Source organism: Triturus cristatus, chromosome 7 (assembly GCF_964204655.1).
Source record: "Triturus cristatus chromosome 7, aTriCri1.1, whole genome shotgun sequence".
Taxonomy (NCBI): domain Eukaryota; kingdom Metazoa; phylum Chordata; class Amphibia; order Caudata; family Salamandridae; genus Triturus; species Triturus cristatus.
The window spans coordinates 1,720,657,161-1,720,669,669 of record NC_140590.1 but is presented as its reverse complement, the minus strand read 5'-3'; the positions used below and the strand labels follow the sequence as shown (position 1 = coordinate 1,720,669,669).

The window sequence follows — 12,509 nt, the reverse complement described above, 5'->3', positions numbered from 1 at the left end:
TTCGCGGGGAAATCCCACTCGGGAGAAGATCCCCATTAAGGCCCGGCCTACCACGGGGGCCGTTATAGTTCTTAGCGGGACCGCCTCCGGGTACCTGGTGGCGTGGTCCACGAGGACCAGGATGAAGCGGTGGCCCAGGGCGGTCTGGGGGTCCAGGGGCCCCACGATATCGATTCCGACCCGTTCGAACGGGGTGCTGACGGCTGGAAAGGGTTGGAGGGGGGCCTTGACCCGACCCCCCGTCTTCCCGCTGGCTTGGCAGGTCTGGCAGGACCGGCAGTGGTTGTCCACGTCTCTCCGCATCCGGGGCCAGTAGAAGTGGGTCACCAGACGGCTGTACGTTTTGTCTTGCCCCAAGTGTCCGGCGAGGGGCACATCATGTGCCAGGTTGAGCAGGAACTCCCGGAAGCGGAGGGGGACCACCAACACTCGGCTGGCCCCGAGTTCTGCCACTTTCTGCTCACTGTATAGCAGGCCCTCGGCCCAGTAGACCCAGTGGGTGCCGGTCTGGTCCCCGTTGGTTTGGGGGACGCTTGCTGGCGGACCCCTTCGAGAGTGGGGCAGGACTGCTGCTCTTGTTGGAACTGCTCCCGGGTGGGGCCCCCTTCGTGTCGCCATTGTGTCAGCTCTGGTAGGGCGCACGGGGAAGCCATCTCTTCGGGGGAGGATTCACTAGGTCCAGGGTCGGTGTCCGCCTCCCCCTCGCTGCTGGCGGGAGGTGGTGCGAGCCCCTCGGGCTGGGCGGCCCCGGAGGCTGAGGATGAGCGGGGGGCCCGGGTGGTCATGGACCGGGTGATGGCACAGGCCCAGTCAGATAGTCCCAGCATTCGGAGGTGCTCTCGTCGCTCTACTTGAGCCCAGGGGGAACTCTCCAAGTCGTTCCCCAGGAGGCAGTCGACGGGGGCGTCGTCGCGTACCGTCACCTTCAGCAGGCCCGTCACCCCTCCCCACTCGAAGGGGACCAGGGCCATCTGGCACAGGCTTTCGCTGTTGTCGGCCGTCCGGACGGGACACAGCACATTCGGTAGGATCTGTTCGGGGGTCACCAGGTGGCAGCGGACAGCGGTGACACTAGCGCCGGTGTCACGAAGGGCTTCGGCCCGTTGTCCATTGACCGTGACCTGCTGCCGGTACTTCTGGGTGTTGCTGGGGATGGGGGTGCAGGGTACCATTTCTCGGCTACCCAGGCAGACCAGGGACATGGCTGCCGGCTCCCATTCAGTGGTCCCTCGGTCGAGGGTCTCCTCTTCCTCTTCTCCTTCTCCCAGGGCGGCGGCCGCCAGCTGTCGGGGCGGGGGCCGGCCGGCCCCGTTTCTTCGGTTCAGGGGGCAGACCGGATCGCTGGCATAGTGTCCGGTTTGTTGGCAGCCGTAGCACGTTACTGGTGGCCGTGGTCCGGGTCTGGCCGGGGGCGCCCCCCTTCGGGCCAGGCTCGGGGAGAGTTGTTGCTGCGGTGGCCCTCGAGGGGGGCTCCTGGGGGCCCCGGCGGGAGGGTCTTGGTTCCTGTTCGGCCCTCCCCCTCCACCGCGTTGGCGGGGGGGTCCGGTGGGGTTCCTCTGGTACTCCCCCATTGAGTTCCGGGGGACCCGGGAGTTGACCCATCGATCGGCCTCGACGGCGAGTTTTCGCGGGTCGGTCATTTTGCTGTCGAGGAGGTGCTGTCTCAGTTCCACGAAGCAATTGTTGGAGAGATGTTCCCACAAGATGAGGTCGACCAGCTGCCCGTAGGTGGTTACTTTGCTACCTCTGATCCACCCTTCTAGGGCCCAACTGAAAGTCCACATATTCCACCCAGGTGGTGCCCGGGATTTTCTTGCAGTCTCTGAACCGCTGGCGGTACATTTCTGCGGTTAGCCCGTAGCGGGTGAGCAGAGCCTCCTTCATGTGATCGTAGGAGGTCATCGCCTCCTCCGGCAGCTGGAGCAGTGTGTCTCGACCCTCACTCAGGAACCGCCCCCACAGGCCCGCGCCCCAGTCTTTTCGGGGCACCCGATGAGAGGTCATGGCCACCTCGTAGGCCTTGAACCATTGTTGGATGTCGTCATTCTTGTAGTACTCCTTGACGACCTCTTTCGGGATATGTACCTTGGTTTCGGCAGGCGGTAGAGTGTCTCTAGTACTGGGGGCGTTGGTCCCTCCGTTCTTGGCCTTGATTTCGAGCTCCTTGAGGCTGCGCTCGTGCTCAAGGGTCAGTTTCTTTTCCTCCAACTCCCGGTGTCGCCTCTTCTCCTCTATCTCCTCTTGAAGCCGTAGCTGCTCTAGGGCCAGTTTCTTTTCCGCCAGCTGGAGTTCGCCATCCAGCCGCAGTCGTGCGAGCTCTAGCACGTGGTTCCGGACCTTCTCCCGCTCTCGTATTTCTTCTTTGGAGAGGCCGGTTTCTAGGCTCTTTCTTCCTCCGGTTGCCGGAGTCAGTGCGGTTGATATGGTCTCAGTCAGGGGCAGGGGACCTTCTTCCTGGGAGGGGCCTGCCCCGGCCTCCAGCCATGTCCTCAGAGCTTTCTGCATGTCCTCTTTGGTACTTAGGCCGGTGGTTGCAATGCCTTTGTCTTTGCAGAACTGTTTTAACTCTTTGTGCGTATATTCTTCCAGCCGTTCGGGCTGGAACTCCATTGTCACGTTGTTTTCCTGGCTGCTCATGATTACTGTCCGTTTGGATGGGTAGCTAGTGGGTACTGGCTGGTACGTTCTGCGTTCGGCTCGGATCCCACCGCTGCCACCAAATGTTGGAAGGCGGACCCCGAGGAGTCGGCGAGACCACCAGGGGGGGCCCTCACACTGTACGCAGTAGCCGAGCGCTGCCGAGAAGTCTCCTGAGAGATCCTTCTCCTATCACGTACTAGCCCAGTAACACCACCACACAGGACTCAAGGAGGTTGTCTCAAGACAATCAATTCTTTATCAGCAATAAAATGGTTACGAGGTCAATATTTACACGATGGGATCGCGGGATCCACCAAAAGTCCCAGTGTCTCTTTGGAAGGGTAGGGGTAGCGGGACAGTCTTTGGCAGGAGTGCGGTACGAGGGTACCTGGGGCCCAGTTCTTATCCTCAAGCTGGAGGACCTCCGGATCTCGGAGCAGGTCGAGCCGCGACGGCGTCAGCAGGGCTCTGGCGTACAGTTCGTGGAGAGCCGCGATCCAATCAGCAGGGCTCTCAAGATGGTTTCTGCTCAGCTTGAGCCGCGACGTCGTCAGCAGGGCTCCGAGGGAGGTTTCAGCGAGGTTGGGCCGCGACAGCGTCAGCAGGGCTCCGATGTTCCAGGTGGCTTCAAAGTGTTCACAAGAAGGAGCCGCGACGCAGTCAGCAGGGCTCGTGATGGTTCCGACAAGAGTTCTTCTCCGTAGGGTCGGCCGCGATTCAATCAGCAGGGCTCTCGACTCCGGGATACAACTGCCGATCTGTGGCGGGGTCGCCCCAGATATAGGTCTGGAGCCCTTTGATGTCCGGACCCATGCGCCCGGGGGGGGCGGAGAGGCCGGGTGGAGGTGGCCAGACGCCCAGCAGGAGAGGCGCCAGGCCCAAGGGAGTTGCAGGGCGATCACACCTCGAGAGGGGAGGACAGTTGGGGGTCCCATCGATACTGTCCTCCGCCGGGGGCGATGAATGGTTCCTGCGGCACCCCCTGGCCAGTCCGTGGTGCCGGGATGTCGGGGCTTCGCTGGGGTCGAGGCCGGGTTGAGCGGGGTCGCGCTGGCTGGTGCACAGAGTCACGTGGATGCCAACAAGATGGCGGAGCCACGAGGGGTATGCGACCGCGTGCAGCTCAGGATGAAGGGCCTTGGTGCAGTTCAGACGGGTGGCCCGTGAAGGCCGGGTCGGGGAACGGGCACAATCCGTGGGGTTAAAGACCACGCCACGAGGCCGGGTCCAACACTGGTGGACAAGCAAACCCAATCTCCACTGAGGAGTCCGGGATTATCCAGGTGTCTGTGATAAATAGGAAATCTAGGTCCAGGTCTTCCAACAGTTTGAAGATCTCCTGATGGTGCTTTATCAGGGACCTGCTGTTGATCAGACCACATGTCAAGGTCCATAGAGATCCCCCCGTCCACCTTTACCGATATTAAGTAAACTGTCCCTCGAGTAGCAGATCCTACCTGTACTACTGGTTGAACCAGCATGAAGGGCACTGGGCGCGACCGAGGCGCGGACGGGCGCAGACGGGCTTGCCTTTGGCTCGCCTCCGGCGCGCCCGCTGCGCGCTTGCATTCCCCTTCTTAAGTAGGGACAGCCATGAGACCGCTAACAAAGATGGCGCTCGGTGGGTGGCGCGTTCCTCGGGCGTTCCGTGACCGTCTCACCAAAGCAGTGAAGTGAGCAATCTTTTTAATGTGCAAGTAAGTGGGCAGTGAAAACAGTTTATTGTATTAAAATAACAATTCTCAACAGTTAAAACCTATGCCGATAGCCTGGAGTATTAAGGCCAAGCGTCATGCTAAAAACCTACCCTCCGTCTACGAGGGCGCAGAGCAGCAGTGCGAACAACTGAGTGTGGTTTCCGATCAGGGTGTCCTGCGTTCTACATGCTCCGTTTGCCTTGCTAAGCGTCTCTAATGATAGCGCTGCGCGCTTGCATTCCCCTTCTTAAGTAGGGCCAGCCACTAGACCGCTAACAAAGATGGCGCTCGGTGGGTGGCTCGTTCCTCGGGCGTTCCGTGACCGTCTCACCAAAGCGGTGAAGTGAGCAATCTTTTTAATGTGCAAGTAAGTGGGCAGTGAAAACAGATTATTGTATTAAAATAACAATTCTCAACAGTTAAAACCTATGCCGATAGCCTGGAGTATTAAGGCCAACCTACCCTCCGTCTACGAGGGTGCAGAGCAGCAGTGCGAACAACTGAGTGTGGTTTCCGATCAGGGTGTCCTGCGTTCTACAAGCTCCGTTTGCCTTGCTAAGCGTCTCTAATGATGTCTTATAGACATCTCTCCCTCCCAGATACAGTATCATGGCACGCTTCTGCGCATTTTCCACTTTGGTGACCTCAAAGAAGAGGAGCACTCGTTCTACCCACTCCCTCCACATCGGGGCTTGAGCAGATGGGGTTCCTTCCACCATGAATGGCTCTATCGCAGGAATGTGGGCCATGGTGGTCGAACCAACATAGCCTTTATTCTACCCTTGAGGAAAGTGCCCACAGATGACTTCAAGTTCTGCCACCCAGAGGCGCAACTAGAGCCAAATGTTGGGGGGGGGGGGGGGGGCTGAGCAAAAATTTCGGGGGGGGGGGCTGAACTTTAAGCAATTGGCAGAGTGGAGCTGCAGGGGCTCTTAGAAGGGGTGAAACAACAGCAAGGCCTCATTAACATGCAAATGGTCGTTTAAAGACCTGTGAAGTGCTCGGGTGCGGCTGTTTTTTTGCTCGGGAAGGTGTCTCATCCGCACACGACGGGGGGGGGGGCTGAAGCCCTTTGAGTCCAATGGGTGTTGCGCGCCTGCTGCCACCACACACTGGACCATCAATCAGGGCTCGGTGGCTACACGTAATTCCAGGCACTGCTCATCCTGGTCCCCCACAGTTATCGAGCTAGCTGCTACCTTATTGCCCTCACAAGTGATCCAGAGGCGTGGCTAAGGAGCAGCACCACCCACATGGGAGGATGTGCGCGGCCGCCGCGGTATGCCACATGGGTCCGTTTACCCTCTTCACCAATGTTACATCGGACAGGATGCCCTCGTCATGCCGAATTGTAGAACTGGCCACGAGAAACTACGCTGCGCTACGGCACCGGCCGCGTGTTGAAGGCCGCAATAAAGAGAGCACACATATGTGAGGTGAATCCGGGATGCTCGCGAGGCCCGGCTCAGATGCCAGCAGCACGGGCACGGCGTTTGTTCACTAAATGTGCACAACTCTCAACAAAGTATCGCGATGACCGATACAACAACGGACTTTCCATGTCTCTCACTCCCCACCTCACCATATTTCTCTTTCTCTCTGTGTGTTCTCTAACTCCTGTATCCCGCTACCTCTTTGTCTCTTTGCCTTCCCCTCTTTCTGTCCATGATTTTCACTCTCACTCTCTCTCTCTCACACACACTCTCTCTCACTCTGCTGCTCTCTCACTCTGCTGCTCTCTCTCTCTCTCTCTCCAACACTCTGCATCTTCATGTCTCTCTCTCTTCTCCTCTCTCTCTGTCTTTCTAGGATTTTGTCCCTATCTTTTTCTTTCTTCTCTTGCTTTTTGTCCCTCTCCCTTTCCCTGTCTCTTTCTCTCTGTCTCTCTATTTCTCCCTCTTCCTATCTCTCAATCTTCTCATCTATCCCTGTTGCCTTCTCTCTGTCTCTCTATCGCTCCCCATCTCTTCCAGTCGTTGGTTGTTCCCTTGTCTTACCCACCCCTCCCAGAATCAGACAGTCAAACAGCAAACAAGTAGGCACACAAGAAGGAAGAATGAAGGTATGGACTCAGTATTTTTTTAATTCAGTGAATCTTCTGACTCCTTGGTGCTAACATCAAATATGAGGTAGAAGAAAGATTTGTGCTAATCCCTAATAAATCCTTGTTCTCTCCACAACTAAATCAATTCTGCTAGGTGATGGAATACTTCAGTCTCCATACCCATTCAAACCTTGGCCTCTTTAAAATGATCACCCTTTGTAGCAATGGGTGTGTCTATAAGTGAAGGTACTTTTATTATTATCAGTTTTGTAGAGCACACGGCTACCAAAATAAGGGTTTCTCAGCACTACATCACGTTATCGATACCCAAAGACATCCGGAAGGATGCTCCTGCTGTCAAGGAGTAAAACAGCCAGGTTTTAAGCGTCTTGCTGAAGATTGAAAGCGAGCTACGGGATCTCAGATCAGGGGGAAGAGAGTTCCACAGCCTTGGGCCTAGAAAGTAGAACGTTTGTCCGCCTTGTTTGGATCTCCTAACTCTAGCGAGATCCAAGTTACTCGAATGCAAGGACCTGTTGGGTCTGTAGGGGGTGACCAATGATCTTAAATGGGGTGGGCCAGAGTTTGAGAGACATTTGTGCAAGTAGCATACTGCCTTAAATTGAACTTGATGCTGTTTTAGGAGCCAGTGCATCTTGAGCAGCATTTCTTTGTTTCCACTCTGGCATTATAAGCGCCTGTCTAAGTGATGCAGCTGTTCTGGAAGGCGGTTTAGGCCGTGAATATTGAATCCAAAGTATTGATTTCACTGCGCGTCCCCACCAAGAAAACCATTGTGGTAAGGGGCAGTAACAACTGCAAAGCGCCCCTCTCATCATGGGAAATAGCTCCCATGATGAGGGGGGGCATTGTTTTTATTATTTTCACAAACAAAATCCCGCTTTGAGGTTCTGTTTTTTTAAAATAAAAACATGGTAACTTTTCTGTACAGCTCTATCATGTTTGACAGAGTTGTACGTCAAAGTTAAAATGCATTGCCAGGAACTTGTTCGATGAATGCTTGTTTTTTGTGTGCATTGTTTTGGGGTTGAGATCATCAAAATTGCGTATGTTTTAGCCCCGGTCTTCCAGTTATGTGTCAGTGCGTCTCACATTCCAGTAATGATGACATGTGGGCTCCCAGAAGTTAAAGGGTTAAGTACCACTGCTTTAGGGCGCACACATATAGATTGGATGGCATAGGTGAGTAATCCTAATTCTAATTAACAGTTAAAAGTGGTGGCTCTTTTTGAATAAATTTCAGCTTTTGGGGGTTTCTTTCTGAAGCACCGGGCAGTCAAAGCTGCATGGGCCTGGTGAATGGTTTCTCAACTTTGTACCCCACTTTCCCCATTGAATAGATTAACAAATATAAATATGAACAGTGTTGTCTTCAAGTTACTCTTGATTAATTGCTAAACACTGAATTATGAAGTAATCTTTGACACTCAGTCCCATATTTATTATTTTTGATGCAGCTCAGTGCCGCAAGCCACCTTACTGCGCTGCAATGTGTTAAAGGGAAACGGCGAGAATGGGCCATAATATTGCCTTAGAGCCCAACTAAGCGGGCTCTACCGGCCATTAAAGGCCCACTCTAGCATTTAGCGAGGGCCTTTAACAAGGGAGTGGGCCTTTCATGGCCTGTACAGCCCGCCATGGAGGGCTCTAAGGCTTTTAGAACAATCTGCCTCTATAGGGCAGAATGTTCTAATTTGTAAAACAAAGACCTCTCAGAGCCCGAGGGGGTTGAAATCCCTTGGGGGTCCGTGAGGCCTTTGTTCAAAGCAACGGCTGTGAACAAACATTGGAATATTGATGCTCCGGACTTCAACCAGTCATTAGAAGCCCGGAGCATTCCATTGTGTTCAATGGAGCACTCAACATTCCAATGTTCTAATTAACATTATACGTCTCATTCCTGTCCTTTCTGAGCACAGTCACCCTTGTTTTATGGTGCAAGGGTGCCTGTGTTGTAGGCAGGATTTGTTTTTGTGGAAGAAGAAACACCTTACTGCACAAAACAACCCCCAAATGTGTTTTCCTCTTTCTATGAGTGCTGAAGAATGCAGCACACATAGAAATAGAAAAATTCTAGGAGAAATAAACATATTTCTCCTCGTTATGCCGCCCCCGGGGAGGCGTAGGATTTTGATGCATACCCTGGTCTACCTCTAATGGTAAATCTGGGAGTGCACCAAAATCCATGGGTGGCTGCGTGGACTGCCTTTATGTTGCAGAGTAAAGCAAAGCATTGATTCGCACTGTGTTGTGTTACTCTAGATTTATCAAGACATGCAGGGCCACATAAGGTGACCTTGGTTGGCTTGATAAATCTCAATTAGGTTTTGTGTCACCCTTGCTCCTCTATGATGGCGTGAGGGCAATGCAAAACCTTAATAAATCTAGCCCTCAATCTGCATGAACAAATAGGGGGAAGTGTTTATTTCAGTGCTGCTCTGCAGTTATAAAGATTGGTTGGTAAATATGGAGGTAAACAAAATGTTTGTAATTGTGTATTTCAGTTTTTTGTTGCTCATGTATTAAAAGGTGCTTATCCCACAATTACAGTCGCTAAAATATGAAGTTAGTTGTCCTGATGAAGGACACTACTAGGTAATCCAAATCCTGAAATATCAATGAATATGCCTCACTTCACCCTAATCCATTCTTTAATTAGCATCTACATTTTTGAAATTATTACGTTATGGAACAGATATTGCAGGTAATGGCACTCCCGTCATCTTGTCCAGCGCGAAGACATTATATAAATCAACTGTAGAGAATTGTGATGCCTTATTAACATTGTATTTATACACTATATCTTGTACTGTTTTTAAAGGCAATGAACTTTCATTTTTTTGTAGCTTATTTTGGGCCTTGCTTATTTACACATTTTGCAGATGATGGGCCCCATTTAGAGTTTGGCGTGTGGAGGTAAGCATTACTTTACCTCTACCATACAGTGCGTCCTCCACACGTCAAAGTTAGAATTGTCCGACAACTTGAAATATTGGCAGGAACCACCATCACAGCAGTGCATGTCAATGTTATATAAAAAAGGTTTAACGGGCAACTCTGTCACACATGATGGCCACCCTTCAACCTTTTACAAAGTTTTACGTTTTTCTCAAACAAACTCCCAGAGTGGTTGGAAAATGTAAAACTAATGGCCCCCACACCATTGGACTTGTCTTCCGTTGTGTGGAGGTCATTGTTTTTTTACTATCCTACACCATCCACATCTGAATAAGGCAGAAAGTGTTATGTGTAAACATCTGATGGCCCATACTATGTTGGGCTGTGGGTGTAGTATGTCAGTCATAGAGCCTGTTGACTCCGTTGTCAACATACATAAAGTCCGCCCACCTGTAAATGATTTGGTGCCAAACTCTAAATCAGGCCCAATGTAGAGTAGCTTGTTTACCTCTTTCCAGAGTCATTAGAAGGCTATGTTAAAAGACTAACATTTGGCTATGCAGAATAAGCGTATATACTGGGGAGCAGGAATGTCTAGTTTCTGGAGTGCCCCACACCAAATTACAACTTTTGTTGAATTATCATGGTTCTTGCTTTAGGTGAAATTCACAACTTCTAATGAGGGACTCAGCATAGTAATATGAACTGTTGATACGTCTGACGTTCCACATCAGAAGATTTATCATTGACACCTGCGTATGATATTCCATTGTTCAAAGTTCTTCATGTTGGTGTGCCCCATTGGTCAACCAAATACTTCCTTCAAACACCTCTGGGATACAATGACTTTGAAGTTACTTTAACCCTACCCAGGCTCATGTTCTGCAATCCAGTCCCTTACAGTCTTCTCCAGTCTCTTGTAGCCCATCTCCTTCCATCCCATAATGAGGACGTAAAGCTTTCAAGATAAGAAGAGTTTGCATCTAGGAACTGAGAATGTACATACTTATTGTAGACAGCCCTTGTGCAATTATCTGCATTTAAGCTCAGTGTGTTTCTAAGCAGTATTAGGAACCCACCCATTGGTTTCTACAGTGATAAGGTAGTAGTATACCTGGTTCATGCTTTGGTACCTGCTGCTGGTAAAGAAGTGAGAATCCATTGGAGACTTCTGGTTAATCATGTTTGAAAATGTATTTTTGACTCAATATCATATCTTCCTCTCCCTTAGAGGTTTAAGGGTGAACGGGCAGACCAACCAGAATCCCCCTAGCAGCACCATTTGACCTTTGTTGAGTAGAAGTGTTTGTGTATAAGAAATAATTCTGGTACTGTTATTCTGCTTCTAGCTTTCAGCAGGACTCTCTCTGCTCCCCGGGTGTTTGATGAGGTAGTGGAGATGGAAGTGTTTGCTATGCCTACTGAGGATGAACCGGAAGAGAACATTCGACAGGATTTCCCAGAAACCTGGCTGTGGGAGCTGGTGCCGACAGGGTGAGTTGGAAGAACTGCCCTTCATGTCAAACGATATGCATTGTTGGTAGATGAGAGGTGGTGTTTGTGTCCTATTGGTTGTAGGACATTGATGAAGTATACTCTGGGGCGGTAGAACAGTGTTTAGTGCTAACAATGCTCCAACCACCGATTGGGAACAGTGAACCCTGAGAATACAGCCCCATCGCCGCTAGAACATGAGCTAACTCTGGTGTCATGTGATGGGAACACATTCCCGTGCCCTTCGGCTAGGTTTGTGTTTTATCAATACCACAGCCATACATACCATACATATTCGATCCCCCGATGGGCAAATGAGGAGCTTATGTGACTTTATGACCTTGAGGTGGGCTGACCAATTGGTCTAATCAATCAGTAAATGCCAAACCTTCATATGGGCTGTTGGTGACGGAGGGTGCCTAAGCAACTTTGTGTACTTAGTGCTACCATTTTAATAGCTGCCCTCAGTGGAAGCAAGGCGTATGCAGAGATTTCAGAAGTCGTATACTACAGAGAGGAAATAATAGCCCTTCTATACTTAATAGAGGGATTACAGCACTCATGCAATGTAAAGGGGATTTGCAGCAGCCCTAAACTGCATAACGGGACTACAGAGCTCAGACACTGCAAAGAGGGATTAAAGCAACAGTGTACTGTATACATGGATTACAGCGCTCCTATACTACAAAGGAGGATTACAGCACTCCTATACTGCAAAGAAGGATTATAACACTCATATACTGCAAGGAGGGTTTACAGCACTACTGTACTGTACAGAGGGATTACACCACTCATATACTGCACAGAGGGCAACTTCTATTTTGTATAGCGCGTTTACAGAACTCCTATACTGCACAAAGGGATTAGAGCACTGCTGTACTACAAGGTGAGATTGCCGCACCAGTTTACTCTAAACAGGAATTACAGCACTTCTATAATGCATTAAGGGATTACAGCACCCCTGTACCGCAAAGAGGGATTACACCACTCATATACTGCATAGAGGGTTTGCAGCACTTCTATATTGCATAGAGCATTCACAGCGCTCCTGTACAGCAGGAAGTGATTAGAGCACTTCTGTACTGCAAATTGGGATTACTACACCAGTATACTGTATACAGCACTTCCATACTCATGATGGGATTACAGCACTCCTGTACCGCAAAGAGGTATTACAGTACTCATATAGTGAATAGAGGGTTTACATCACTTCTATTTTGTAAAGAGCTTTTACAGCACTCCTCTACTGCATTAAGTGATTATAGCACTCCTGTACTGCACAGAAGAATTACAGTGTTTATATAGTGCATAGGGGATTTTAGCACTTTTGTGTTCCATCGGGAGATTACAGCACTTCTTTGGTGCTCAGAGAAATTACTGTACTCCTACACTGCATAGAGAGATTATAGAACACCTATACTGATGGAGAACTGTGAAACCTTTATGACCACCTCTTGTGAAGGAAATCTAGAACTGCATTTGGATTAACCATGCTAATTTTAGTGAGGCGGCTCCCGATAGAAGAACGGGCGCTGGTCACCAAATATGCCTCTGCTGTCCCAGGCTTCTAGGAGCTTGTTGGTTCTTCTTCAGTCTTTTGGTTCCATCTAATGGGGGGTGTCCAGACATGGGTTCTCACCATCATATCGCACCTGTCCGCAGGCAGACTATTTGGTTAATCAACCTCCATTTTTATCAACTATTCTCCAACTGTT

At 50.7% G+C, this 12,509-nt stretch overlaps 1 protein-coding gene across 1 annotated transcript in view; it reads left to right on the top strand.

Annotated features, from left to right (window-relative positions):
* The window catches only part of LOC146812891 (alpha-2-macroglobulin-like protein 1), a 216,427-nt gene that overhangs the window by 113,622 nt on the left and 90,296 nt on the right, over positions 1 to 12,509 (top strand). The window contains exon 12 of the mRNA XM_085615221.1: positions 10,650 to 10,794. Coding sequence (XP_085471347.1) covers positions 10,650 to 10,794 — 145 coding nt within the window. The remainder of the gene's footprint in view (positions 1 to 10,649; positions 10,795 to 12,509) is intronic.